This window comes from Hemitrygon akajei, chromosome 17 (genome assembly GCF_048418815.1).
Source record: "Hemitrygon akajei chromosome 17, sHemAka1.3, whole genome shotgun sequence".
Taxonomy (NCBI): Eukaryota; Metazoa; Chordata; class Chondrichthyes; order Myliobatiformes; family Dasyatidae; genus Hemitrygon; species Hemitrygon akajei.
In genome coordinates, this window is record NC_133140.1 from 89,434,058 (window position 1) to 89,461,705 (window position 27,648).

At 49.3% G+C, this 27,648-nt stretch overlaps 1 protein-coding gene across 1 annotated transcript in view; it reads right to left on the minus strand.

The window, feature by feature from the left end:
- Nucleotides 1-1,449: 1,449 nt before the first annotated feature.
- LOC140740496 (rhophilin-2-like) overlaps nucleotides 1,450-27,648 on the minus strand; it is an 84,563-nt gene continuing 58,364 nt past the window's right edge. Inside the window, exons 10-11 of the mRNA XM_073069677.1 lie at nucleotides 13,148-13,306; nucleotides 1,450-2,991 (exon numbers count right to left, since the gene is read on the minus strand). Of these exons, the coding sequence (XP_072925778.1) occupies nucleotides 2,755-2,991; nucleotides 13,148-13,306 (396 nt within the window). The 3' untranslated portion in view covers nucleotides 1,450-2,754. The remainder of the gene's footprint in view (nucleotides 2,992-13,147; nucleotides 13,307-27,648) is intronic.

A 27,648-nucleotide genomic window follows, 5' to 3' on the forward strand; every position in this document is an offset into this window, starting at 1 on the left:
CAGAAACCATACTGACTTTGACTTATTAGTCTCCAAGTACCTTGAAACCTCATCCTTAATAACAGACTCCAACACTTTCCCAGCCACTGAAGTTAGACTAACTGGCCTATAATTTCTTTTCTTTTGCCTTCCTTCTTTCTTAAAGAGTGAATTGACATTTGCAAACTTTCAGTCCTCTGGTCTGGGACCATGCCAAAATCAAGTGTTTCTTGAAAGACCATTGCATCAGCAATCTCTTCAGCAACTTCTCTCAGGACTCTGGGATGTAGAGATTAGGAAGAGTAAAGGGGAAAAAAAAAATCAATGGTGGGAGTTGTCTTTTGGCCACCGAATAATAAAATTACAGTGGCACAGGCAATAGAGAAATAGCTGAGGCGTGTAAGTATGGAACAGCAGTTCTCATGAGGGTCTTTAACTTACACATAGATTGGGTGAATCAAGTTGGTCGAGGCAGTTTTGAGGAGGACGTCTTTGTAGGTTCGGTAGCATCTGTGGTGTTACTGAACCTACAAGGGAACGTGCTATCTTAGATCTGGTCCTGTGCAATGAGACGGGTAAAATGAATGATCTTATAGTTAGGGATCCTCTTGGAATGCATGATCACAGTATGATCGAGTTTCTCATACAAATGGAGGGTGCAATAGTTGGATCTAAAACCAGTGTATTGTGTCTAAACAATGGAGACCACAGTGGGATGAGGGAGAATTTGGCTAGTGTAGACTGGACTGGGAACACAGGAACAGCAGAAGACTTTCAAAGAGATTTTTCATGGTGCTCAACAAAGGTACATTCCTGTTAAAAGCAAGGACAGTAGGGTGGGGAGAGCCAGCCTTGGATAACTAAGGAAATAAGACATCAAACTAAACGCTTGTGTATACAAAGTCACTAAGAGTACTATAGTGGGAAACTGGAAGATTGGGAAAACTTTAAAAAGCAACCAAGAACCACGAAGATTAGGAAAATAAACTAGCAGAAAATATATAAAACAGATAGTAAAAGTATTTACAATTATATACAGCGGAAAAGGGTGGCTAAAGTGAACACAGGTCCCTTGGAAGACGAGAAGGGGGAATTGACATTGTCCCTGATTAGTTGTGCAACTCTGCCCCTCCCCCCATGGGACTGATCCTGTGGTGGGGGGAGCTCCTCAAAGATAGTCGGCACATGTCCAGCAGAGTCTGAGGTCTGAAATTACTGAGTACTGGGATCATACCAGTGATTGGATGAAACAAACATTTTGCTGGGAAAGGCCAGGAGAGTTTATCAACCAGAACCTCCCAGCCTACCCGATCAGAGGGGACAGGCTAATTACAATCAAACTTACCCCCTCCCATCTCCCCTCAGTCAGCAAGAGTCCATCACGCTCCCCAGCACAGCCGACCAGGGTCTCTGCCTAGCTGTTTCTAACAAGTGTGCCACTCATCTGGTTCAATAAACATGAGACACAGGCAGATTTACATGTGTTTTTAATTCCTGCACAAATAGAAACAGTACAGATGAGCACAGATGCACACAGAAGGGCGAGTACATTGTTTTAAGCAGCTCCAGTGGTAACAAATCACCTGTTTGTAGGCAGGTGAGGGTTCTATTCTCTCTTAGAATGAGAAAGGGACATCACCTTGTGGTCAAGGGTCACCTGTGCTACAGAAGGCTGAGGAGGCCAAGTTATTGAGTATACTTAAAGCAGAGATTGATAAGTTGCTGATTAGTCAGTGTCAAAGGTTACAGGGAGAAGGCAGGAGAATGGGATTGAAAGAGATAATAAAATGGCAGAAGAGACACGATGGGCCAAATGGCCTAATTCTGCTCCTTTGTGTTAACATCTAAGGGGCAGAGGGATCGTATTTTGATCTCAGGTTGGCATCAATGAACTTCGGTTCCAGTTTCTCATGCAAGGTAGAGGACTGGGAGAATGTAAAGTGCTCATCATAAACATGGGGTTTGAAGGATTGTAAATAGCAAAGCATGTACAGCATAAACACTTCATTTACAGTCGCACCCACGCAAACCCTGGTGACAATGATTTATACTGGAAAAATAAAACTTGCCATATAAATTTGCTTCATTTATAAAAATCATTCTCTGGTTATAGGATTTTCTTATTTCTAGTCTATTTGTTAAATTAAGACAATTTCCATTTGAGTATCAAACAGTAATATTTTAAATCTACGCTGTAGACATCGATGATCTAAGTGTATAGAGATGAGCTGGTTTCCACTCCACCCAAATCTGGACATTAATAGCCACAGATTGTGAGGAGAGTTTCATGTAGGCACCATACATTGACGCCATCTCTGTTCTCACTGGTTCCCCAGACAAGATGGCCGCCACTGCCCATCATGCTCAAACAGCAACTGAACCAAGCCAGTGGCTGCGGGGGTTGGAGTCTGCATGGCACCTGTTCTCAACATGTTCTTGATTAGTCAGGGCATCAAAGGTTATGGAGAGAAGGCAGGAGAATGGGGTTGAGAGGGATGATGAATCAGCCACGGTGGAAAGGCAGAGCAGACTCAATGGGCTCCCATACTTCAGACGTGAACTGTAAAACCATGTGTTGTGGAGTGAGGCCAAGGAGAAATATCTGGGGACCGCACACACGTCTGAAGGTCAGACATCCCATGAGAGAGGCTCAGAGGTGAGTGAGTCACCAAACTCACAATTCATGAGGTGTTCAGGTTATGACTGTTGGTTAGGTGAAAGAGCTGGAGCAGGCAACGAGTGTCACTGCACCGAGTCATGATGATGGACGGTCGGTCAGTAGAGAGAGCTGTCATCGGGGAGATTGCCTCCAGAGAAAGACTTGAATCCAGTGTCCATGGCTGAGTGAAGGCTGACCGTGCTCGAAGCCTTCTTGCTGTTCTTGCTCCCCCAGCTCAGGAATGACAACTTCTTTGAGACTTTCTTGTTTTTACTGTTCTTCCCCTCATCAAGAGCCCAACAGGACAGGGAGTAGGCTTTGGACAACCCACTGCTGTATGTGGCACACTTGGGCTGCAATCAAATATCAACCAAAACACATCAAGACATGCAAAAACACCAGCTGTGAGATCATGGATGTTAAATACCTGCTAAACCAGCCCCACTGGCTAAACCCCAGGGAGGGTCCAGGTGCTCAACAATATAAACACAAGATTCTGCAGATTATGGAAATACTGAGTAACACAAAACAAATACCAAGCAACACGAAACTCAGCAGGTCAGGTAGCATCTATGGAGGGGATTAAACAGTCAATCATTTGGGCTGATACCCTTTATCAGGACTGGAAAGGAAGGGGGAAGAAGCCAGAATAAGAAGTTTATGGAGGGAAGGAGCACAAGCTGGTAGGGGATACGTGAACCCAGGTGTAGGGGAGGATATGCCTGGCCTGCTGAGTTCCTCCAGCATTTTATGTGTGTTATAGGGGCGGACGAATGAGGTAAGAAGCTGGGAAGTAATAGGTGGAAAATGTAAAGGGCTGAAGACAAAGGAATCTCATGGGAGAGGACAGAGGTCCACAGGAGAAAGGGAAGGTGAAGGGGCACCAGAGGGGGAGAGGAGAAAGGAAAAGAGGGGAGAGAGAGAGAGAGAATGGGAATGGAAAAAGAGAGGAAGGGGAAGGGAGAAGAATTTAAGGGAAGTCAGAGAAATCAATATTTATGCCGTCAGTTTGGAGGCTACCCAGATGGAATATGAGACATTACTCCTCCAACCTGAGAGTGGCTTCATGGCAGCAGAGGAGGCCAAGACCAACATGTCAAAATGGGAATAGGAAGTAGAATTAAAATGTGGTCCCTCTAGAAAATCCCACCTTTTATGGTGGATGGAATGAAGGAGCTTGAAAGGTCATTAACAATCCTGCCCCACCAGGAAACTTATGGTGAGCATTTAATGGCTCTGGGCCTATACTTGCTGGCATTCAGAAGAATAAGGGGGATCTCACTGAAACTTACTGAATATTGAAAGGCCTAGATAGAGTGGATGTGGAGAGGATGCTAGTGTCTTGATGATATATGGCGTCAAAAGTTACAAGTAGAAGGGAGGAGAATGCGGTTGAATAAATCAGCTATGATTGAATGGCAGAGCAAGTTTAATGGACTGAATGACCTAATTCTGCTCTTATGTAACAGAAGGACCTCAGCAGCTGAAGAAAACAGGGATCTCCAGCTGGAAGCTGGGATCATCTCCTCTACTTGTTTAGGACTGCAGTTCTTGTGGGGAAAGCCCGGGGTAGATGGCGATGAGAGGGACATTCAACACTCAAAGACCAGCCTCTCTGACATCTGGAGTCAAAGGAGCAACTGTTTCCAGGTGGGAACAGGGGATTAGGCTTGAGGGGGCAAGTGGCCAGCTGATACTAGTTTCAGAGAGGGTAAATCTGTCCCGGGAATAGGTAACCAAAGTCTGGCTGTATAGATCACACCAGAGACTGTAACTGGGCTGGTGGGTGAAGCGGAAGCACGACACATACACACAAAATTGGCAAACAGCCCAGATAAAGCAAGTAAAACACACAAAATAAGAGGCTCAGATAGAGTAGACAGCCAGAGACTTTTTCCCAGGATGAAAATGGCTAAGACTAGAGGAAAGTGTGGGGGGGGGGGGGGGGGATGTCAAAACTTTAAAAAAAACACAGAACAGTGGGTACATGGAATACACTGTCATGGGTGGCAGATATATTTGGGACATTTAAGAGATGCTTAGATTGGGAAATGGATGATAGAAAACCAGAGGGCTATGGGGGGGGGGGGGGGGGGGGGTGGTGAGGGGTGAGATTGATCATACCGTGAGCCAAAGGGCTTGTAGTGTGCTGTACTGTTCTATATTCTAAAATGCTGGAGGAACTCAGGAAGACAGGCAGTATCTATGGAAAGGAGTAAGTAATCAACGTTTCAGTCTGAGACCCTTCATCAAGATGTTCAATCCCGATTGGGGGAGAGGGGGAGTCAACTGTTTATTCCTTCCACAGATGCTGAGTTCCTCCAGCATCTTGTGTGTGTTCCAGCATCTGCAGAATCTCTTGTAAAGTAAATACTCCTAGTCAGCAATAAACACTTCCAATAATCTCAGGATTATTACCGGTGCCACGTACTAGCCAGAGTTGGAATAGCAGGATAGCTAGAATAAATATGTGGCTTGAGCGGTGGTGCAGAAGAGAGGGTTTCAGATTCTTGGGGCATTGGAACCACTTCTGGGCGAGGTGGGACCAGTACCGTCCAGATGGTCTACATCTGGACAGAGCTGGGATCAATGTCCTAGGGAGATTGTTTGCTAGTGCTGTTGGGGAGGTTTTAACCTAATATGGCAAGGGGATGGGAACCCACACAGAAAAGAAGAGGGAAGTGATGTAGAGACCAAAGCTAGAGTTAGTGTAGAAAAAAGTAAGAGTAGAGTGCATAAAAGCAAAAATCAAAAACCACATAGCTCACTAGATTCTAAAATGACAATGAGTAAAAGGGCACTTTATCTAAATGCCCATAGTATTAGAAACAAGATTAGTGAACTTGTGGCACAGATCAGTACCAAGGCATACTGTATGATTTAGTGGCCATTACAGAAACCTGGTTGCAAGGTGGAGATGACTGGGAATTAAATATCCAAGGCTATCGGGTAATATGGAAAGATGGGTAGGAAGGCAGAGGAGGTGGAATGGCGCTCTTAATTAAGGATGAAATCAGGGCGATTTTGAGAATCAACATAAGATCTACGTGGCAGAATGTTGAGTCCATCTGGGTAGAGATTAAGAATAGTAAAGGGAAAAAAAATTACTGGTGGGAGTTGTCTATAGGCCACCTATATTGCAGTGGCAGAGGTGATTAACCAAGAAAAAACTGAGGCTTATAAGAACAGAACAGCAGTTGTCATGAGGGATTTTAACTTCCACAAAGATTGGGTGAATCAGGTTGGTCAAGGAAGTCTTGAGGAGGATTTCTTAGAATACATCCATGATGGCTTTCTTATGTATGTTAGTGAACCTACAAGGGAAAATGCTATCTTAGATCTAGTCCTGTGCAATGAGATAGGTAAGATTAACAATCTTGTAGTCAGGGATCCTCTTGGAAAGAGTGATTGTAGTATAATTGAATTTCACATACAGATGGAGATGAAATAGTTAGATCTAAAACTAGTGTATTATGCTTGAACAAGAGAGACAGGATGAGGGAGGAGTTGGCTAATGTGGATTGGGAGCACAGGCTATTTGAAGAACAGTGGAATACTTTCAAAGAGATTTTTCACAGTGCTCAACAAAAGCATATTCCAGTCAAAAGCAAGGACAGTAAGTGTGGGGAGAGCCAGCCTTGGATAACTAAGGAAATAAAAGATAGTGTCAAATTAAAAGCTCGTGTGTACAAAGTCGCAAAGAGTAGTGGGAGACTGGAAGATTGGGAAAACTTTAAAAAGCAACAAAGAACAACTAAACAAGAAATAAGGAAAGGGAAGAGTGAGTATGAAAGTAAATTAGCATAAAATATAAAAACAGGTAACTGAAGTTTTTATAAATATATAAAGCGGAAGGGTGGCTGAAGTCAATGTAGGTCCCTTGGAAGACGAGAAGGGGAAATTGATATCAAGTGATAAGGAAATGGCTGAGGCATTGAACGACTATTTTGTGTCGGTCTTCATGGTGGAGGACATGTCTAATATGCCAAAGAAGGATGTTATGGACGAAATGGAAGGTGAGGACCTCGATAAAAATCACCATCACTAAAGAGATAGTGATGAGCAAACTAGAGGGCCTGAAAGTAGATAAGTCCCCTGGTCCTGATGGGATGCACCCCAGGGTGCTGAGGGAATTGGCGGAGGTTATAATAGACGCGTTGGTAATCATTTACTAAAATTCTCTAGACTCTGGGCAGGTCCTGGCGGATTGGAAGACAGTAAATATCACAGCACTTTTTAAAAAAGGACGTAGGCAAAAGACGGGCAACTATAGGCCAGTTAGCTTAACATCTGTACTCGGTAAAATACTTGAAGCTGTCACTAAGAAAGAAATAGCGAAACATTTAGAAAGGAGTGGCTCCATTAGACAGACGCAGCATGGATTCAGAAAGGGCAGGACCTGCTTGACAAACTTACTGGAGTTCTTTGAAAGACATAATGAATGCAGTGGATAGAGAGGAACAAGTGGACGTCATATACTTGGATTTCCAGAAGGCATTCAATAAAGTGCCGCACAAGAGACTTAAAACATAGATAGAAAAACATAGAAAATAGGTGCAGGAGTAGGCCATTCGGCCCTTCGAGCCTGCACCACCATTCAGTATGATCATGGCTGATCATCCAACTCAGAACCCTGTACCTGCTTTCTCTCCATACCCCCTGATCCCTTTAGCCACAAGGGCCATATCTAACTTCCTCTTAAATATAGCCAATGAACCGGCCTCAACTGTTTCCTGTGGCAGAGAATTCCACAGATTCACCACTCTCTGTGTGAAGAAGCTTTTCCTCATCTCGGTCCTAAAAGGCTTCCCCTTTATCCTTAAACTGTGACCCCTCATTTTGGACTTCCCCAACATAGGAAACAATCTTCCTGCATCTAGCCTGTCCAATCCCTTTAGAATTTTATACGTTTCAATAAGATCCCCCCTCAGTCTTCTAAATTCCAGTGAGTATAAGCCTAGTCGATCCAGTCTTTCTTCATATGGAAGTCCTGCCATCCCAGGAATCAATCTGGTGAACCTGCTCTGTACTCCCTCTATGGCAAGAATGTCTTTCCTCAGATTAGGGGACCAAAACTGCACACAATATTCTAGGTGTAGTCTCACCAAGGCCTTGTACAACTGCAGCAGAACCTCCCTGCTCCTGTACTCAAATCCTTTTGCTATGAATGCCAACGTACCATTTGCCTTTTTCACCGTCTGCTGTACCTGCATGCCCACCTTCAATGACTGGTGTACAATGACACCCAGGTCTCGTTGCATCTCTTTTACTAATCGGCCACCATTCAGATAATAATCTGTTTTCCTGTTCTTGCAACCAAAGTGGATAACCTCACATTTATCCACATCAAATTGCATCTGCCATGAATTTGCCCACTCACCTAACCTATCCAAGTCACCCTGCATCCTCTTAGCATCCTCCTCACAGCTAACACCGCTGCCCAGCTTCGTGTCATCCCCAAACTTGGAGATGCTGCATTTAATTCCCTCGTCTAAATCATTAATATATATTGTAAACAACTGGGGTCCAAACACTGAGCCTTGCGGTACCCCACTAGTCACTGCCTGTCATTCTGAAAAGGTCCCGTTTACTCCCACCCTTTGCTTCCTGTCTGCCAACCAATTCTCTATCCACATCAATACCATACCCCCAATACCGTGTGCTTTAAGTTTGCACACTAATCTCCTGTGTGGGACCTTGTCAAAAGCCTTTTGAAAATCTAAATATACCACATCCACTGGCTCTCCCCTATCCACTCTACTAGTTACATCTTCAAAAAATTCTATAAGATTCATCAGACATGATTTTCCTTTCACAAATTCATGCTGACTTTGTCCGATGATTTCACCACTTTCCAAATGTGCTGTTATCACATCTTTGATAACCGACTCTAGCATTTTCCCCACCACCAATGTCAGACTAACCGGTCTATAATACCCCGGTTTCTCTCTCCCTCCTTTTTTAAAAAGTGGGGTTACATTAGCCACCCTCCAATCCTCAGGAACTAATCCAGAATCTAAGGAGTTTTGAAAAATTATCACTAATGCATCCACCATTTCTTGGGCTATTTCCTTAAGCACTCTGGGATGCAGACCATCTGGCCCTGTGGATTTATCTGCCTTTAATCCCTTTAATTTACCTAACACCACTTCCCTACTAACATGTATTTCCCTCAGTTCCTCCATCTCACTAGACCCTCGGTCCCTTACTATTTCCGGAAGATTATTTATGTCCTCCTTAGTGAAGACAGAACCAAAGTAGTTATTCAATTGGTCTGCCATGTCTTTGTTCCCTATGATCAATTCACCTGTTTCTGACTGTAAGGGACCTACATTTGTCTTGACCAATCTTTTTCTTTTCACATATCTATAAAAGCTTTTACAGTCAGTTTTTATGTTCCCTGCCAGCTTTCTCTCATAATCTTTTTTCCATTTCCTAATTAAGCCCTTTGTCCTCCTCTGCTGGTCTCTGAATTTCTCCCAGTCCTCAGGTGTGCCGCTTTTTTTTGCTAATTTATATGTTTCTTCTTTGGACTTAATACTATCCCTAATTTCCCTTGTCAGCCACGGGTGCACTACCTTCCCTGGTTTATTCTTTTGCCAAACTGGGATGAACAATTGTTGTAGTTCATCCATGCGATCTTTAAATGCTTGCCATTGCATGTCCTCCGTCAACCCTTTAAGTATCATTTGCCAGTCTATCTTAGCTAATTCACGTCTCTTACCTTCAAAGTTACCCTTCTTTAAGTTCAGAACCTTTGTTTCTGAATTAACTATGTCACTCTCCATCTTAATGACGAATTCCACCATATTATAGTCACTCTTACTCAAGGGGCCTCGCGCGACAAGATTGCTAACTAACCCTTCCTCATTGCTCAATACCCAATCTAGAATGGCCTGCTCCCTAGTTGGTTCCTCGACATGTTGGTTCAGAAAACCATCCCGCATACATTCCAAGAAATCCTCTTCCTCAGCACCCTTACCAATTTGGTTCACCCAATCTATATGTAGATTGAAGTCACCCATTATAACTACTGTTCATTTATTGCACGCATTTCTAATTTCCTGTTTAATGCCATCCCCAACCTCACTACTACTGTTAGGTGGCCTGTACACAACTCCCACCAGCGTTTTCTGCCCCTTAGTGTTATGCAGCTCTACCCATATCGATTCCACATCCTCCAGGCTAATGTCCTTCCTTTCTATTGTGTTAATCTCTTCTCTAACCAGCAACGTTACCCCACCTCCTTTCCTTTCCTGCCTATCCCTCTTGAATATTGAATATCCCTGGATGTTGAGCTCCCATCCTTGGTCACCCTGGAGCCATGTCTCTGTGATCCCAACTATATCATATTCATTCATAACTATCTGCACATTCAATTCATCCACCTTGTTACGAATGCTCCTCGCACTGACGCACAAAACCTTCAGGCTTGTTTTGACATCACTCTTAGCCCTTATACAATTATGTTGAAAAGTGGCCCTTTTTGATTTTTGCCCTGGATTTGCCTGCCTGCCACTTTTACTTTTCACCTTACTACTTTTTGCTTCTACCCTCATTTTACACCTCTCTGTCTCTCTGCACTTGTTCCCATCCCCCTGCCACATTAGTTTAAATCCTCCTGAACAGCAGTAGCAAACACTCCCCCCTAGGACATTGGTTCCAGTCCAGCCCAGGTGCAGACCGTCCTGTTTATCCCGGTCCCACCTCCCCCAGAACTGGTTCCAATGCCCCAGAGATTTGAATCCCTCCCCCTTGCACCATTTTTCAAGCCACATATTCATCTGAAATATCCTCCTATTTCTACTCTGACTAGCACGTGGCACTGGTAGTAATCCAGAGATTATTACCTTTGTGGTCCTACTTTTTAGTTTATCTTATTAATAAGATACAAATGCATGGAGTCGGAGAGAGTGTACTGACATGGATAGTGGATTAGTTAACCAATAGAAGGCAGAGAGTTGGTATAAATGGGTGTTTCTCCAGTTGGCAGTCAGTGGTGAGTGGGGTGCCGCAGGGGTCGGTGCTGGGCCTGCAGCTGTTTACCATTTACATTGATGATTTGGAAGAGGGGACTGAGTGTAGCAGAGCAAAATTTGCTGATGACACTAAACTGAGTGGAAAAGCAAATTGTACAGAGGATGTGGAGAGTCTGCAAAGGGATATAGATAGGTTAAGTGAGTGGGCCAAGGTCTGCAGATGGAATACAACATTGGTAAATGCAAGATCATCCACTCTGGAAGGAATAATAGAAAAGTAGATTGTTATTTAAATGGTGGAAGATTGCAACATGCTGTTGTGCAGAGGGACTTGCGAGTGCCTGTTCATGAATCGCTAGAAGTTAGCTTGCAGGTACAACAGATTATTAAGAAGGCAAACGGATTGTCGACCTTCATTGCTATAGAAATTGAATTCAAGAGCAGGGAGGTCATGCTGCAACTATACAGGGTACTGGTAAGGCTGCACCTGGACTACAGTGTGCAGTTCTGGCCTCCATACTTGAGGAAGGATATACTGGCTTTGGAGGCACTGCAGAGGATGTTCACCAGGTTGATTCCAAAGATGAAGGGGTTAATCTATAAGGAGAGATTGAGTTGCCTAGGACTATACTCTCTGGAATTCAGAAGAATGAAAGGAGATCTTATAGAAACATACAAAATTTTGAAAGGGATAGATAAGATAGAAGTAGGAAAGTTGTTTCCATTGGTAGGTGAGAATAGAACTAGGGGATATTGCCTCAAGATTTAGGGGAGAAGATTTAGGACGGAGATGAGGAGAAACTGTTTTTCCTAGAGAGTGGTGAATCTGTGGAACTCTCTGCCCAGGGAAGCAGTTGAGGCTTCTTCACTAAATATATTTAAGATACAGTTAGATAGATTTTTACATAGTAGGGGAATTAAGGGTTATGGGGAAAAGGCAGGTAGATGGAATTGAGTTTACAGACAGATCGGCCACGATCTTATTTAATGGTGGGACAGACTCGATGGGCCGGATGGCCTACTCCTGCTCCTATTTCTTATGTTCTTTTGTTCTCTACAGAAGTCTTGAATATAATTTAGTAACTCAGTGCTGATCTGTACTATATTTCCTGCTGGATCTTGGTAGGTATAGGGGTTGGAATGTTTGCTGAAATCTGCAGTTAGGTGCAGAGAGGAGGTGGGAAGCTCCTCACTGTGAGGAAAATGTTTGCTGAGGCCTACCTGATTTTGTGTAAAGGGAGCATGCCTACACCTGGCACAGAAGCAGCCTCCCCAGGGCACTGTCTGCTCCACCCCCACCCATAGATCCACCGTCTGAAACTCAGTACCCCAGGGAAATCAGGCCTGGAGGACACGGTTCCCTCTCATTTCATTTTAAACAGCAGTGCAGACCAACCATTGCTCTCAGCAGGAAATTTTTACACGGCCTGAAAACTGCACAGCACTTTAATAAAATATCACATAAAAGAAAATTCCAGCTGCACGACACCAACGCTACAAGTGCAGGAGCATTTCAGTTACTGCACGGCCGCTCACCCATGCAGTTTAGAGGAAACAGTGCTCAAAGGACACAGGTCACAGCAGCTGATGATGTTAGCATATTGCCAGGGTTGAAATGTCTGATACCAGAGGGCATGCATTTAAGTAGAGAGGGGTAATTTCAAAAGAGGTGTGAGGGGCAAGTTTTTTCCCCACGCAGAGTGATGGATGCCTGGAATGCACTGTCTAGGATGGTGGCAAAGCAGATATATTTAGGGGCTTTTCAGAAAGTTTAGATAAACACATGAATGTAAGGAAAATGGAAGGACATGGACAACACACACAAAATGCTGGAGGAACTCAGCAGCTCTGGCAGCATCAATGGAAATGAAAGAACAGTCGATCTTTCAGACTGAGGCCCTTCATTTGGTCTGGAAGGGAAGGTGTGGGGAGGACACGCCAGAATAAAAAGGTAGGGGGAGGGGAAGGAGAACAAGCTAGAAGGTGGTGGGAAAGGTAAAAGCCTGGAGATGGTATCTGATAGGAGAGGAGAATCAATCATGGGAGAAAGGGAAGAGGGAAGGGCACCAGGGGGAGGTGATAGGCAGAAGAGGGAAGAGGCCAAAGTGGGGAATAAAAGAGGGAAGGGGAGGGAAAACACCAACAATGTGTTGGCAGAGGGGGATTAGTTTAGTTAGCCATTTGATTACTAATTCAATTGGTTCAGCACAATATTGTTCCTGTGCTGTACTGTTCTGCGTTAGGGTAGATCAATGCGAGGAAGGGACTGAGCGGCATTAATTGTGCCATTTCCCCAGTGAAGGGTAAACCAGGCTGAACTGTTTGCTTGTGCCACCCTTGAGGATGCCCCCCCCCCCCACCCCAGAACCTCAACTCTTACACAAAGAGAAAGCCAGCCTTTGGAAGTGCCAGCGATCACCTCGCCCCTTGCTCCTGTCACATCAAAGTTTCCGGGGCAGGGTCTGACTGGCAAATCTCAGCTGGATTTCTGGTCTGCCAGTACCCACCTACTCCAACCACCCTGACTCACCATCTGTGCGGGCTCCAGCCCCTGGGGACTGACCACCTCGATGTCCAGTCCATCATCAGGCATTCCCCTCATCATCTCCGCCACCTCGCTCACCGAGCACCACTTACAGTCTGTCGTTGCCACCCTCACAATGACATCCCCATCCTTCAGACCCAGAGCCTGCAGATAACGGCAAACATTCGGATTCAGAGACATTTAACTGTCACATCTGTACTGGGGCATGACCACACATTCCAGAGCTAACATAGCATGCCCACGATGTTCACAGAACACAACAAACAACAAAATCATAACAGCAGAACAAACCCTGTTCCTCCCTCACCCACACACCATCCTTCCCCAAAACAAACCCTGTTCCTCCCTCACCCACACACCATCCTTCCCCAAAACAAACACTGTTCCTCCCTCACCCACACACCATCCTTCCCCAAAACAAACCCTGTTCCTCCCTCACCCACACACCATCCTTCCCCAAAACAAACCATTCCACCCTCACCCACACACCATCCTTCCCCAAAACAAACCCTGTTCCTCCCTCACCCACACACCATCCTTCCCCAAAACAAACCCTGTTCCTCCCTCACCCACACACCATCCTTCCCCAAAACAAACCCTGTTCCTCCCTCACCCACACACCATCCTTCCCCAAAACAAACCCTGTTCCTCCCTCACCCACACACCATCCTTCCCCAAAACAAACCCTGTTCCTCCATCACCCACACACCATCCTTCCCCAAAACAAACCATTCCTCCCTCACCCACACACCATCCTTCCCCAAAACAAACCCTGTTCCTCCCTCACCCACACACCATCCTTCCCCAAAACAAACCATTCCTCCCTCACCCACACACCATCCTTCCCCAAAACAAACCCTGTTCCTCCCTCACCCACACACCATCCTTCCCCAAAACAAACCCTGTTCCTCCCTCACCCACACACCATCCTTCCCCAAAACAAACCATTCCTCCCTCACCCTCACACCATCCTTCCCCAAAACAAACCCTGTTCCTCCCTCACCCACACACCATCCTTCCCCAAAACAAACCATTCCTCCCTCACCCACACACGATCCTTCCCCAAAACAAACCCTGTTCCTCCCTCACTCACACACCATCCTTCCCCAAAACAAACCCTGTTCCTCCCTCACCCACACACCATCCTTCCCCAAAACAAACCATTCCTCCCTCACCCTCACACCATCCTTCCCCAAAACAAACCCTGTTCCTCCCTCACCCACACACCATCCTTCCCCAAAACAAACCATTCCTCCCTCACCCTCACACCATCCTTCCCCAAAATAAACCCTGTTCCTCCCTCACCCACACACCATCCTTCCCCAAAACAAACCCTGTTCCTCCCTCACTCACACACCATCCTTCCCCAAAACAAACCCTGTTCCTCCCTCACCCACACACCATCCTTCCCCAAAACAAACCATTCCTCCCTCACCCACACACCATCCTTCCCCAAAACAAACCATTCCTCCCTCACCCACACACCATCCTTCCCCAAAACAAACCCTGTTCCTCCCTCACCCTCACACCATCCTTCCCCAAAACAAACCCTGTTCCTCCCTCACCCACACACCATCCTTCCCCAAAACAAACGCTGTTCCTCCTTCACCCACACACCATCCTTCCCCAAAACAAACGCTGTTCCTCCTTCACCCACACACCATCCTTCCCCAAAACAAACCATTCCTCCCTCACCCACACACCATCCTTCCCCAAAACAAACCCTGTTCCTCCTTCACCCACACACCATCCTTCCCCAAAACAAACCATTCCTCCCTCACCCACACACCATCCTTCCCCAAAACAAACCCTGTTCCTCCCTCACCCACACACCATCCTTCCCCAAAACAAACCCTGTTCCTCCTTCACCCACACACCATCCTTCCCCAAAACAAACCATTCCTCCCTCACCCACACACCATCCTTCCCCAAAACAAACCCTGTTCCTCCCTCACCCACACACCATCCTTCCCCAAAACAAACCATTCCTCCCTCACCCACACACCATCCTTCCCCAAAACAAACCCTGTTCCTCCCTCACCCTCACACCATCCTTCCCCAAAACAAACCCTGTTCCTCCCTCACCCTCACACCATCCTTCCCCAAAACAAACCCTGTTCCTCCCTCACCCACACACCATCCTTCCCCAAAACTATTCCTCCCTCACCCACACACCATCCTTCCCCAAAACAAACCCTGTTCCTCCCTCACCCACACACCATCCTTCCCCAAAACAAACCCTGTTCCTCCCTCACTCACACACCATCCTTCCCCAAAACAAACCCTGTTCCTCCCTCACTCACACACCATCCTTCCCCAAAACAAACCCCGTTCCTCCCTCACTCACACACCATCCTTCCCCAAAACAAACCCTGTTCCTCCCTCACCCACACACCATCCTTCCCCAAAACAAACCATTCCTCCCTCACCCTCACACCATCCTTCCCCAAAACAAACCCTGTTCCTCCCTCACCCACACACCATCCTTCCCCAAAACAAACCATTCCTCCCTCACCCACACACGATCCTTCCCCAAAACAAACCCTGTTCCTCCCTCACTCACACACCATCCTTCCCCAAAACAAACCCTGTTCCTCCCTCACCCACACACCATCCTTCCCCAAAACAAACCATTCCTCCCTCACCCTCACACCATCCTTCCCCAAAACAAACCCTGTTCCTCCCTCACCCACACACCATCCTTCCCCAAAACAAACCCTGTTCCTCCCTCACTCACACACCATCCTTCCCCAAAACAAACCCTGTTCCTCCCTCACTCACACACCATCCTTCCCCAAAACAAACCCTGTTCCTCCCTCACTCACACACCATCCTTCCCCAAAACAAACCCCGTTCCTCCCTCACTCACACACCATCCTTCCCCAAAACAAACCCTGTTCCTCCCTCACCCACACACCATCCTTCCCCAAAACAAACCATTCCTCCCTCACCCTCACACCATCCTTCCCCAAAACAAACCCTGTTCCTCCCTCACCCACACACCATCCTTCCCCAAAACTAACCATTCCTCCCTCACCCACACACGATCCTTCCCCAAAACAAACCCTGTTCCTCCCTCACTCACACACCATCCTTCCCCAAAACAAACCCTGTTCCTCCCTCACCCACACACCATCCTTCCCCAAAACAAACCATTCCTCCCTCACCCTCACACCATCCTTCCCCAAAACAAACCCTGTTCCTCCCTCACCCACACACCATCCTTCCCCAAAACAAACCCTGTTCCTCCCTCACTCACACACCATCCTTCCCCAAAACAAACCCTGTTCCTCCCTCACCCACACACCATCCTTCCCCAAAACAAACCATTCCTCCCTCACCCACACACCATCCTTCCCCAAAACAAACCATTCCTCCCTCACCCACACACCATCCTTCCCCAAAACAAACCCTGTTCCTCCTTCACCCACACACCATCCTTCCCCAAAACAAACCATTCCTCCCTCACCCACACACCATCCTTCCCCAAAACAAACCCTGTTCCTCCCTCACCCACACACCATCCTTCCCCAAAACAAACCATTCCTCCCTCACCCACACACCATCCTTCCCCAAAACAAACCCTGTTCCTCCCTCACCCTCACACCATCCTTCCCCAAAACAAACCCTGTTCCTCCCTCACCCTCACACCATCCTTCCCCAAAACAAACCCTGTTCCTCCCTCACCCACACACCATCCTTCCCCAAAACTATTCCTCCCTCACCCACACACCATCCTTCCCCAAAACAAACCCTGTTCCTCCCTCACCCACACACCATCCTTCCCCAAAACAAACACTGTTCCTCCCTCACCCACACACCATCCTTCCCCAAAACAAACCCTGTTCCTCCCTCACTCACACACCATCCTTCCCCAAAACCCCGTTCCTCCCTCACTCACACACCATCCTTCCCCAAAACAAACCCTGTTCCTCCCTCACCCACACACCATCCTTCCCCAAAACAAACCATTCCTCCCTCACCCTCACACCATCCTTCCCCAAAAAAAACCCTGTTCCTCCCTCACCCACACACCATCCTTCCCCAAAACAAACCATTCCTCCCTCACCCACACACGATCCTTCCCCAAAACAAACCCTGTTCCTCCCTCACTCACACACCATCCTTCCCCAAAACAAACCCTGTTCCTCCCTCACCCACACACCATCCTTCCCCAAAACAAACCATTCCTCCCTCACCCTCACACCATCCTTCCCCAAAACAAACCCTGTTCCTCCCTCACCCACACACCATCCTTCCCCAAAACAAACCATTCCTCCCTCACCCTCACACCATCCTTCCCCAAAACAAACCCTGTTCCTCCCTCACCCACACACCATCCTTCCCCAAAACAAACCCTGTTCCTCCCTCACTCACACACCATCCTTCCCCAAAACAAACCCTGTTCCTCCCTCACCCACACACCATCCTTCCCCAAAACAAACCATTCCTCCCTCACCCACACACCATCCTTCCCCAAAACAAACCATTCCTCCCTCACCCACACACCATCCTTCCCCAAAACAAACCCTGTTCCTCCCTCACCCTCACACCATCCTTCCCCAAAACAAACCCTGTTCCTCCCTCACCCACACACCATCCTTCCCCAAAACAAACGCTGTTCCTCCTTCACCCACACACCATCCTTCCCCAAAACAAACGCTGTTCCTCCTTCACCCACACACCATCCTTCCCCAAAACAAACCTGTTCCTCCTTCACCCACACACCATCCTTCCCCAAAACAAACCATTCCTCCCTCACCCACACACCATCCTTCCCCAAAACAAACCATTCCTCCCTCACCCACACACCATCCTTCCCCAAAACAAACCCTGTTCCTCCTTCACCCACACACCATCCTTCCCCAAAACAAACCATTCCTCCCTCACCCACACACCATCCTTCCCCAAAACAAACCCTGTTCCTCCCTCACCCACACACCATCCTTCCCCAAAACAAACCCTGTTCCTCCTTCACCCACACACCATCCTTCCCCAAAACAAACCATTCCTCCCTCACCCACACACCATCCTTCCCCAAAACAAACCCTGTTCCTCCCTCACCCACACACCATCCTTCCCCAAAACAAACCATTCCTCCCTCACCCACACACCATCCTTCCCCAAAACAAACCCTGTTCCTCCCTCACCCTCACACCATCCTTCCCCAAAACAAACCCTGTTCCTCCCTCACCCTCACACCATCCTTCCCCAAAACAATCCCTGTTCCTCCCTCACCCACACACCATCCTTCCCCAAAACAAACCCTGTTCCTCCTTCACCCTCACACCATCCTTCCCCAAAACAAACCCTGTTCCTCCCTCACTCACACACCATCCTTCTCCAAAACAAACGCTGTTCCTCCCTCACCCACACACCATCCTTCCCCAAAACAAACCCCGTTCCTCCCTCACCCACACACCATCCTTCCCCAAAACAAACCCCGTTCCTCCCTCACCCACACACCATCCTTCCCCAAAACCCCGTTCCTCCCTCACCCACACACCATCCTTCCCCAAAACAAACCATGTTCCTCCCTCACCCACACACCATCCTTCCCCAAAACAAACCCTGTTCCTCCCTCACTCACACACCATCCTTCTCCAAAACAAACGCTGTTCCTCCCTCACCCACACACCATCCTTCCCCAAAACAAACCCTGTTCCTCCCTCACCCACACACCATCCTTCCCCAAAACAAACCATTCCTCCCTCACCCACACACCATCCTTCCCCAAAACAAACCCTGTTCCTCCCTCACCCACACACCATCCTTCCCCAAAACAAACCCTGTTCCTCCCTCACCCACACACCATCCTTCCCCAAAACAAACCATTCCTCCCTCACCCTCACACCATCCTTCCCCAAAACAAACCCTGTTCCTCCCTCACCCACACACCATCCTTCCCCAAAACAAACCCTGTTCCTCCCTCACCCACACACCATCCTTCCCCAAAACAAACCATTCCTCCCTCACCCTCACACCATCCTTCCCCAAAACAATCCCTGTTCCTCCCTCACCCACACACCATCCTTCCCCAAAACAAACCCTGTTCCTCCTTCACCCACACACCATCCTTCCCCAAAACAAACCCTGTTCCTCCCTCACCCACACACCATCCTTCCCCAAAACAAACACTGTTCCTCCCTCACCCACACACCATCCTTCCCCAAAACAAACCCTGTTCCTCCCTCACTCACACACCATCCTTCCCCAAAACAAACCCTGTTCCTCCCTCACCCACACACCATCCTTCCCCAAAACAAACCCTGTTCCTCCCTCACCCACACACCATCCTTCCCCAAAACAAACCCTGTTCCTCCCTCACCCACACACCATCCTTCCCCAAAACAAACCATTCCTCCCTCACCCACACACCATCCTTCCCCAAAACAAACCCTGTTCCTCCCTCACCCACACACCATCCTTCCCCAAAACAAACCCTGTTCCTCCCTCACCCACACACCATCCTTCCCCAAAACAATCCCTGTTCCTCCCTCACCCACACACCATCCTTCCCCAAAACAAACCCTGTTCCTCCTTCACCCACACACCATCCTTCCCCAAAACAAACCCTGTTCCTCCCTCACCCACACACCATCCTTCCCCAAAACAAACCCTGTTCCTCCCTCACCCACACACCATCCTTCCCCAAAACAAACCATTCCTCCCTCACCCACACACCATCCTTCCCCAAAACAAACCCTGTTCCTCCCTCACCCACACACCATCCTTCCCCAAAACAAACCATTCCTCCCTCACCCTCACACCATCCTTCCCCAAAACAATCCCTGTTCCTCCCTCACCCACACACCATCCTTCCCCAAAACAAACCCTGTTCCTCCTTCACCCACACACCATCCTTCCCCAAAACAAACCCTGTTCCTCCCTCACCCACACACCATCCTTCCCCAAAACAAACACTGTTCCTCCCTCACCCACACACCATCCTTCCCCAAAACAAACCCTGTTCCTCCCTCACTCACACACCATCCTTCCCCAAAACAAACCCTGTTCCTCCCTCACCCACACACCATCCTTCCCCAAAACAAACGCTGTTCCTCCCTCACCCACACACCATCCTTCCCCAAAACAAACCCTGTTCCTCCCTCACCCACACACCATCCTTCCCCAAAACAAACCATTCCTCCCTCACCCACACACCATCCTTCCCCAAAACAAACCCTGTTCCTCCCTCACCCACACACCATCCTTCCCCAAAACAAACCCTGTTCCTCCCTCACCCACACACCATCCTTCCCCAAAACAAACCATTCCTCCCTCACCCTCACACCATCCTTCCCCAAAACAAACCCTGTTCCTCCCTCACCCACACACCATCCTTCCCCAAAACAAACCCTGTTCCTCCCTCACCCACACACCATCCTTCCCCAAAACAAACCATTCCTCCCTCACCCTCACACCATCCTTCCCCAAAACAATCCCTGTTCCTCCCTCACCCACACACCATCCTTCCCCAAAACAAACCCTGTTCCTCCTTCACCCACACACCATCCTTCCCCAAAACAAACCCTGTTCCTCCCTCACCCACACACCATCCTTCCCCAAAACAAACACTGTTCCTCCCTCACCCACACACCATCCTTCCCCAAAACAAACCCTGTTCCTCCCTCACTCACACACCATCCTTCCCCAAAACAAACCCTGTTCCTCCCTCACTCACACACCATCCTTCCCCAAAACAAACCCCGTTCCTCCCTCACCCACACACCATCCTTCCCCAAAACAAACCCCGTTCCTCCCTCACCCACACACCATCCTTCCCCAAAACCCCGTTCCTCCCTCACTCACACACCATCCTTCCCCAAAACAAACCCTGTTCCTCCCTCACTCACACACCATCCTTCCCCAAAACAAACCCTGTTCCTCCCTCACTCACACACCAACCTTCCCCAAAACAAACCCCGTTCCTCCCTCACCCACACACCATCCTTCCCCAAAACAAACCCTGTTCCTCCCTCACCCACACACCACCCTTCCCCAAAACAAACCCTGTTCCTCCCTCACCCACACACCATCCTTCCCCAAAACAAACCCTGTTCCTCCTTCACCCACACACCATCCTTCCCCAAAACAAACCCTGTTCCTCCCTCACCCACACACCATCCTTCCCCAAAACAAACCCTGTTCCTCCCTCACCCACACACCATCCTTCCCCAAAACAAACCCTGTTCCTCCCTCACCCACACACCATCCTTCCCCAAAACAAACCATTCCTCCCTCACCCACACACCATCCTTCCCCAAAACAAACCATTCCTCCCTCACCCTCACACCATCCTTCCCCTAAACAAACCCTGTTCCTCCCTCACCCACACACCATCCTTCCCCAAAACAAACCATTCCTCCCTCACCCTCACACCATCCTTCCCCTAAACAAACCCTGTTCCTCCCTCACCCACACACCATCCTTCCCCAAAACAAACCATTCCTCCCTCACCCTCACACCATCCTTCCCCAAAACAAACCCTGTTCCTCCCTCACCCACACACCATCCTTCCCCAAAACAAACCATTCCTCCCTCACCCTCACACCATCCTTCCCCAAAACAAACCCTGTTCCTCCCTCACCCACACACCATCCTTCCCCAAAACAAACTATTCCTCCCTCACCCACACACCATCCTTCCCCAAAACAAACCATGTTCCTCCCTCACCCACACACCATCCTTCCCCAAAACAAACCCTGTTCCTCCCTCACTCACACACCATCCTTCTCCAAAACAAACGCTGTTCCTCCCTCACCCACACACCATCCTTCCCCAAAACAAACCCTGTTCCTCCCTCACCCACACACCATCCTTCCCCAAAACAAACCATTCCTCCCTCACCCACACACCATCCTTCCCCAAAACAAACCCTGTTCCTCCCTCACCCACACACCATCCTTCCCCAAAACAAACCCTGTTCCTCCCTCACCCACACACCATCCTTCCCCAAAACAAACCATTCCTCCCTCACCCTCACACCATCCTTCCCCAAAACAAACCCTGTTCCTCCCTCACCCACACACCATCCTTCCCCAAAACAAACCCTGTTCCTCCCTCACCCACACACCATCCTTCCCCAGCAGAACAAACCCTGTTCCTCCCTCACCCACACACCATCCTTCCCCAAAACAAACCCTGTTCCTCCCTCACTCACACACCATCCTTCCCCAAAAAAAACGCTGTTCCTCCCTCACCCACACACCATCCTTCCCCAAAACAAACCCTGTTCCTCCCTCACCCACACACCATCCTTCCCCAAAACAAACCCTGTTCCTCCCTCACCCACACACCATCCTTCCCCAAAACAAACCATTCCTCCCTCACCCACACACCATCCTTCCCCTAAACAAACCCTGTTCCTCCTTCACCCACACACCATCCTTCCCCAAAACAACCCATTCCTCCCTCACCCTCACACCATCCTTCCCCTAAACAAACCCTGTTCCTCCCTCACCCACACACCATCCTTCCCCAAAACAAACCCTGTTCCTCCCTCACCCACACACCATCCTTCCCCAAAACAAACCCTGTTCCTCCCTCACCCACACACCATCCTTCCCCAAAACAAACCATTCCTCCCTCACCCTCACACCATCCTTCCCCAAAACAATCCCTGTTCCTCCCTCACCCACACACCATCCTTCCCCAAAACAAACCCTGTTCCTCCTTCACCCTCACACCATCCTTCCCCAAAACAAACCCCGTTCCTCCCTCACCCTCACACCATCCTTCCCCAAAACAAACCATTCCTCCCTCACCCACACACCATCCTTCCCCAAAACAAACCCCGTTCCTCCCTCACTCACACACCATCCTTCCCCAAAACAAACCCTGTTCCTCCCTCACTCACACACCATCCTTCCCCAAAACAAACCCCGTTCCTCCCTCACTCACACACCATCCTTCCCCAAAACAAACCCTGTTCCTCCCTCACCCACACACCATCCTTCCCCAAAAGAAACCATTCCTCCCTCACCCTCACACCATCCTTCCCCAAAACAAACCCTGTTCCTCCCTCACCCACACACCATCCTTCCCCAAAACAAACCATTCCTCCCTCACCCACACACGATCCTTCCCCAAAACAAACCCTGTTCCTCCCTCACTCACACACCATCCTTCCCCAAAACAAACCCCGTTCCTCCCTCACCCACACACCATCCTTCCCCAAAACAAACCCCGTTCCTCCCTCACCCACACACCATCCTTCCCCAAAACCCCGTTCCTCCCTCACTCACACACCATCCTTCCCCAAAACAAACCCTGTTCCTCCCTCACTCACACACCATCCTTCCCCAAAACAAACCCTGTTCCTCCCTCACTCACACACCAACCTTCCCCAAAACAAACCCCGTTCCTCCCTCACCCACACACCATCCTTCCCCAAAACAAACCCTGTTCCTCCCTCACCCACACACCACCCTTCCCCAAAACAAACCCTGTTCCTCCCTCACCCACACACCATCCTTCCCCAAAACAAACCCTGTTCCTCCTTCACCCACACACCATCCTTCCCCAAAACAAACCCTGTTCCTCCCTCACCCACACACCATCCTTCCCCAAAACAAACCCTGTTCCTCCCTCACCCACACACCATCCTTCCCCAAAACAAACCCTGTTCCCTCCCCTCACCACCCACACCATCCTTCCCCAAAACAAACCATTCCTCCCCCACCCACACACCATCCCCAACACCCCCCCTCACCCACGCCCATCCACCCAAACAACCACCCTGTTCCTCCTCACCCCCCCCACACCTTTCCTCCCCACCCTCACACCATCCTCCCCTAACAAACCCTCCCCCATCCTCCCCAAACACCATCCCTCCCCCACACACCAACCATCCCCACCCACACACCATCCTCCCACCCACACCAACCCTTCCCCCACCCTTCCACCCCACACCACCCCCCACACCATCCTCCCCACCCACACACCATCCTCCCCACACCATCCCCCTCACCACCCCATCCTCCCCAAAACAAACCCGTTCCTCCCTCACCCACACACCACCTTCCCCAACAAACCTTCCTCCCTCACCCACACACCATCCTTCCCCCAAACAAACCCTGTTCCTCCCTCACCCACACACCATCCTTCCCCAAAACAACCATTTCCTCCCTCACACCACACACCATCCTTCCCCAAAACAAACCCTGTTCCTCCCTCACCCACACACCATCCTTCCCCAAAACAAACCCAGTTCCTCCCCCCACACACCATCCTTCCCCAAAACAAACCATTCCTCCCTCACCCACACACCATCCTTCCCCAAAACAAACCCTGTTCCTCCCTCACCCACACACCATCCTTCCCCAAAACAAACCCTGTTCCTCCCTCACCCACACACCATCCTTCCCCAAAACAAACCATTCCTCCCTCACCCTCACACCATCCTTCCCCAAAACAAACCCTGTTCCTCCCTCACCCACACACCATCCTTCCCCAAAACAAACCCTGTTCCTCCCTCACCCACACACCATCCTTCCCCAGCAGAACAAACCCTGTTCCTCCCTCACCCACACACCATCCTTCCCCAAAACAAACCCTGTTCCTCCCTCACTCACACACCATCCTTCCCCAAAAAAAACGCTGTTCCTCCCTCACCCACACACCATCCTTCCCCAAAACAAACCCTGTTCCTCCCTCACCCACACACCATCCTTCCCCAAAACAAACCCTGTTCCTCCCTCACCCACACACCATCCTTCCCCAAAACAAACCATTCCTCCCTCACCCACACACCATCCTTCCCCTAAACAAACCCTGTTCCTCCTTCACCCACACACCATCCTTCCCCAAAACAACCCATTCCTCCCTCACCCTCACACCATCCTTCCCCTAAACAAACCCTGTTCCTCCCTCACCCACACACCATCCTTCCCCAAAACAAACCCTGTTCCTCCCTCACCCACACACCATCCTTCCCCAAAACAAACCCTGTTCCTCCCTCACCCACACACCATCCTTCCCCAAAACAAACCATTCCTCCCTCACCCTCACACCATCCTTCCCCAAAACAATCCCTGTTCCTCCCTCACCCACACACCATCCTTCCCCAAAACAAACCCTGTTCCTCCTTCACCCTCACACCATCCTTCCCCAAAACAAACCCGTTCCTCCCTCACCCTCACACCATCCTTCCCCAAAACAAACCATTCCTCCCTCACCCACACACCATCCTTCCCCAAAACAAACCATTCCTCCCTCACCCTCACACCATCCTTCCCCTAAACAAACCCTGTTCCTCCTTCACCCACACACCATCCTTCCCCAAAACAAACCATTCCTCCCTCACCCTCACACCATCCTTCCCCTAAACAAACCCTGTTCCTCCCTCACCCACACACCATCCTTCCCCAAAACAAACCCTGTTCCTCCCTCACCCACACACCATCCTTCCCCAAAACAAACCCTGTTCCTCCCTCACCCACACACCATCCTTCCCCAAAACAAACCCTGTTCCTCCCTCACCCACACACCATCCTTCCCCAACCTCACCCACACACGATACTTCCCAAAACAAACCCTGTTCCTCCCTCACTCACACACCATCCATCCCAAAAACAAACCCTGTTCCTCACCTCCACCCACAACACAATCCTTCCCCCAAAACAAACCCATCCCCTCACACCACACCATCCTTCCCCAAAACAAACCCTGTTCCTCCCTCACCAACCCACCCATCACCCCAAAAACAAACCTTCCACACCACAACACCATCCTTCCCCAAAACAACCCTTCCTCCCTCACCCAACACACCATCCTTCCCCAAAACAAACCCTGTTCCTCCCTCACTCACACACCATCCTTCCCCAAAACAAACCCCCGTTCCTCCCTCACACACACACCATCCTTCCCCAAAACAACCCTGTTCCTCCCTCACCCACACACCCTCCTTCCCCAAAACAAACCATTCCTCCCTCACCCACACACCATCCTCCCCCAAAACAAACCCTGTTCCTCCCTCACCACACACCATCCTTCCCCAAAACAAACCATTCCTCCCTCACCCAACACACGATCCTTCCCCCAAAACAAACCCTGTTCCTCCCTCACTCACACCCACCTTCCCCAAACAAACCCTGTTCCACCCACACCCACACACCATCCTTCCCCAAAACAAACCATCCTCCCACACCCTCACACCATCCTTCCCAAAACAAACCCTGTTCCTCCCTCACCCACACACCATCCTTCCCCAAAACAAACCCTGTTCCTCCCTCACTCACACACCATCCATCCCCAAAACAAACCCTGTTCCTCCCTCACCCACACACCATCCTTCCCCCAAAACAAACCATTCCTCCCTCACCACACACCATCCTTCCCCAAAACAAACCATTCCTCCCTCACCCACACACCATCCTTCCCCAAAACAAACCCTGTTCCTCCTTCACCCACACACCATCCTTCCCCAAAACAAACCATTCCTCCTCACCCACACACCATCCTTCCCCAAAACAAACCTGTTCCTCCCTCACCCACACACCATCCTTCCCCAAAACAAACACTGTTCCTCCCTCACCCACACACCATCCTTCCCCAAAACAAACCCTGTTCCTCCCTCACCTCACACACCATCCTTCCCCAAAACAAACCCAGTTCCTCCCTCACTCACACACCATCCTTCCCCAAAACAAACCCGTTCCTCCCTCACTCACACACCATCCTTCCCCAAAACAAACCCCTGTTCCTCCCTCACACCACACCATCCTTCCCAAAACGTTCTCTCCCACACCATCCTTCCCCAAAACAAACCATTCCTCCCTCACCCTCACACCATCCTTCCCCAAAACAAACCCTGTTCCTCCCTCACCCACACACCATCCTTCCCCAAAACAAACCATTCCTCCCTCACCCACACACGATCCTTCCCCAAAACAAACCCTGTTCCTCCCTCACTCACACACCATCCTTCCCAAAACAAACCCTGTTCCTCCCTCACCCACACACCATCCTTCCCCAAAACAAACCATTCCTCCCTCACCCTCACACCATCCTTCCCCAAAACAAACCATTCCTCCCTCACCCCTACACCATCCTTCCCCAAAACAAACCCTGTTCCTCCCTCACCCACACACCATCCTTCCCCAAAACAAACCCTGTTCCTCCCTCACCCACACACCATCCTTCCCCAAAACAAACCATTCCTCCCTCACCCACACACCATCCTTCCCCAAAACAAACCATTCCTCCCTCACCCACACACCATCTTTCCCCAAAACAAACCCTGTTCCTCCCTCACCCTCACACCATCCTTCCCCAAAACAAACCCTGTTCCTCCCTCACCCACACACCATCCTTCCCCAAAACAAACGCTGTTCCTCCTTCACCCACACACCATCCTTCCCCAAAACAAACGCTGTTCCTCCTTCACCCACACACCATCCTTCCCCAAAACAAACCTGTTCCTCCTTCACCCACACACCATCCTTCCCCAAAACAAACCATTCCTCCCTCACCCACACACCATC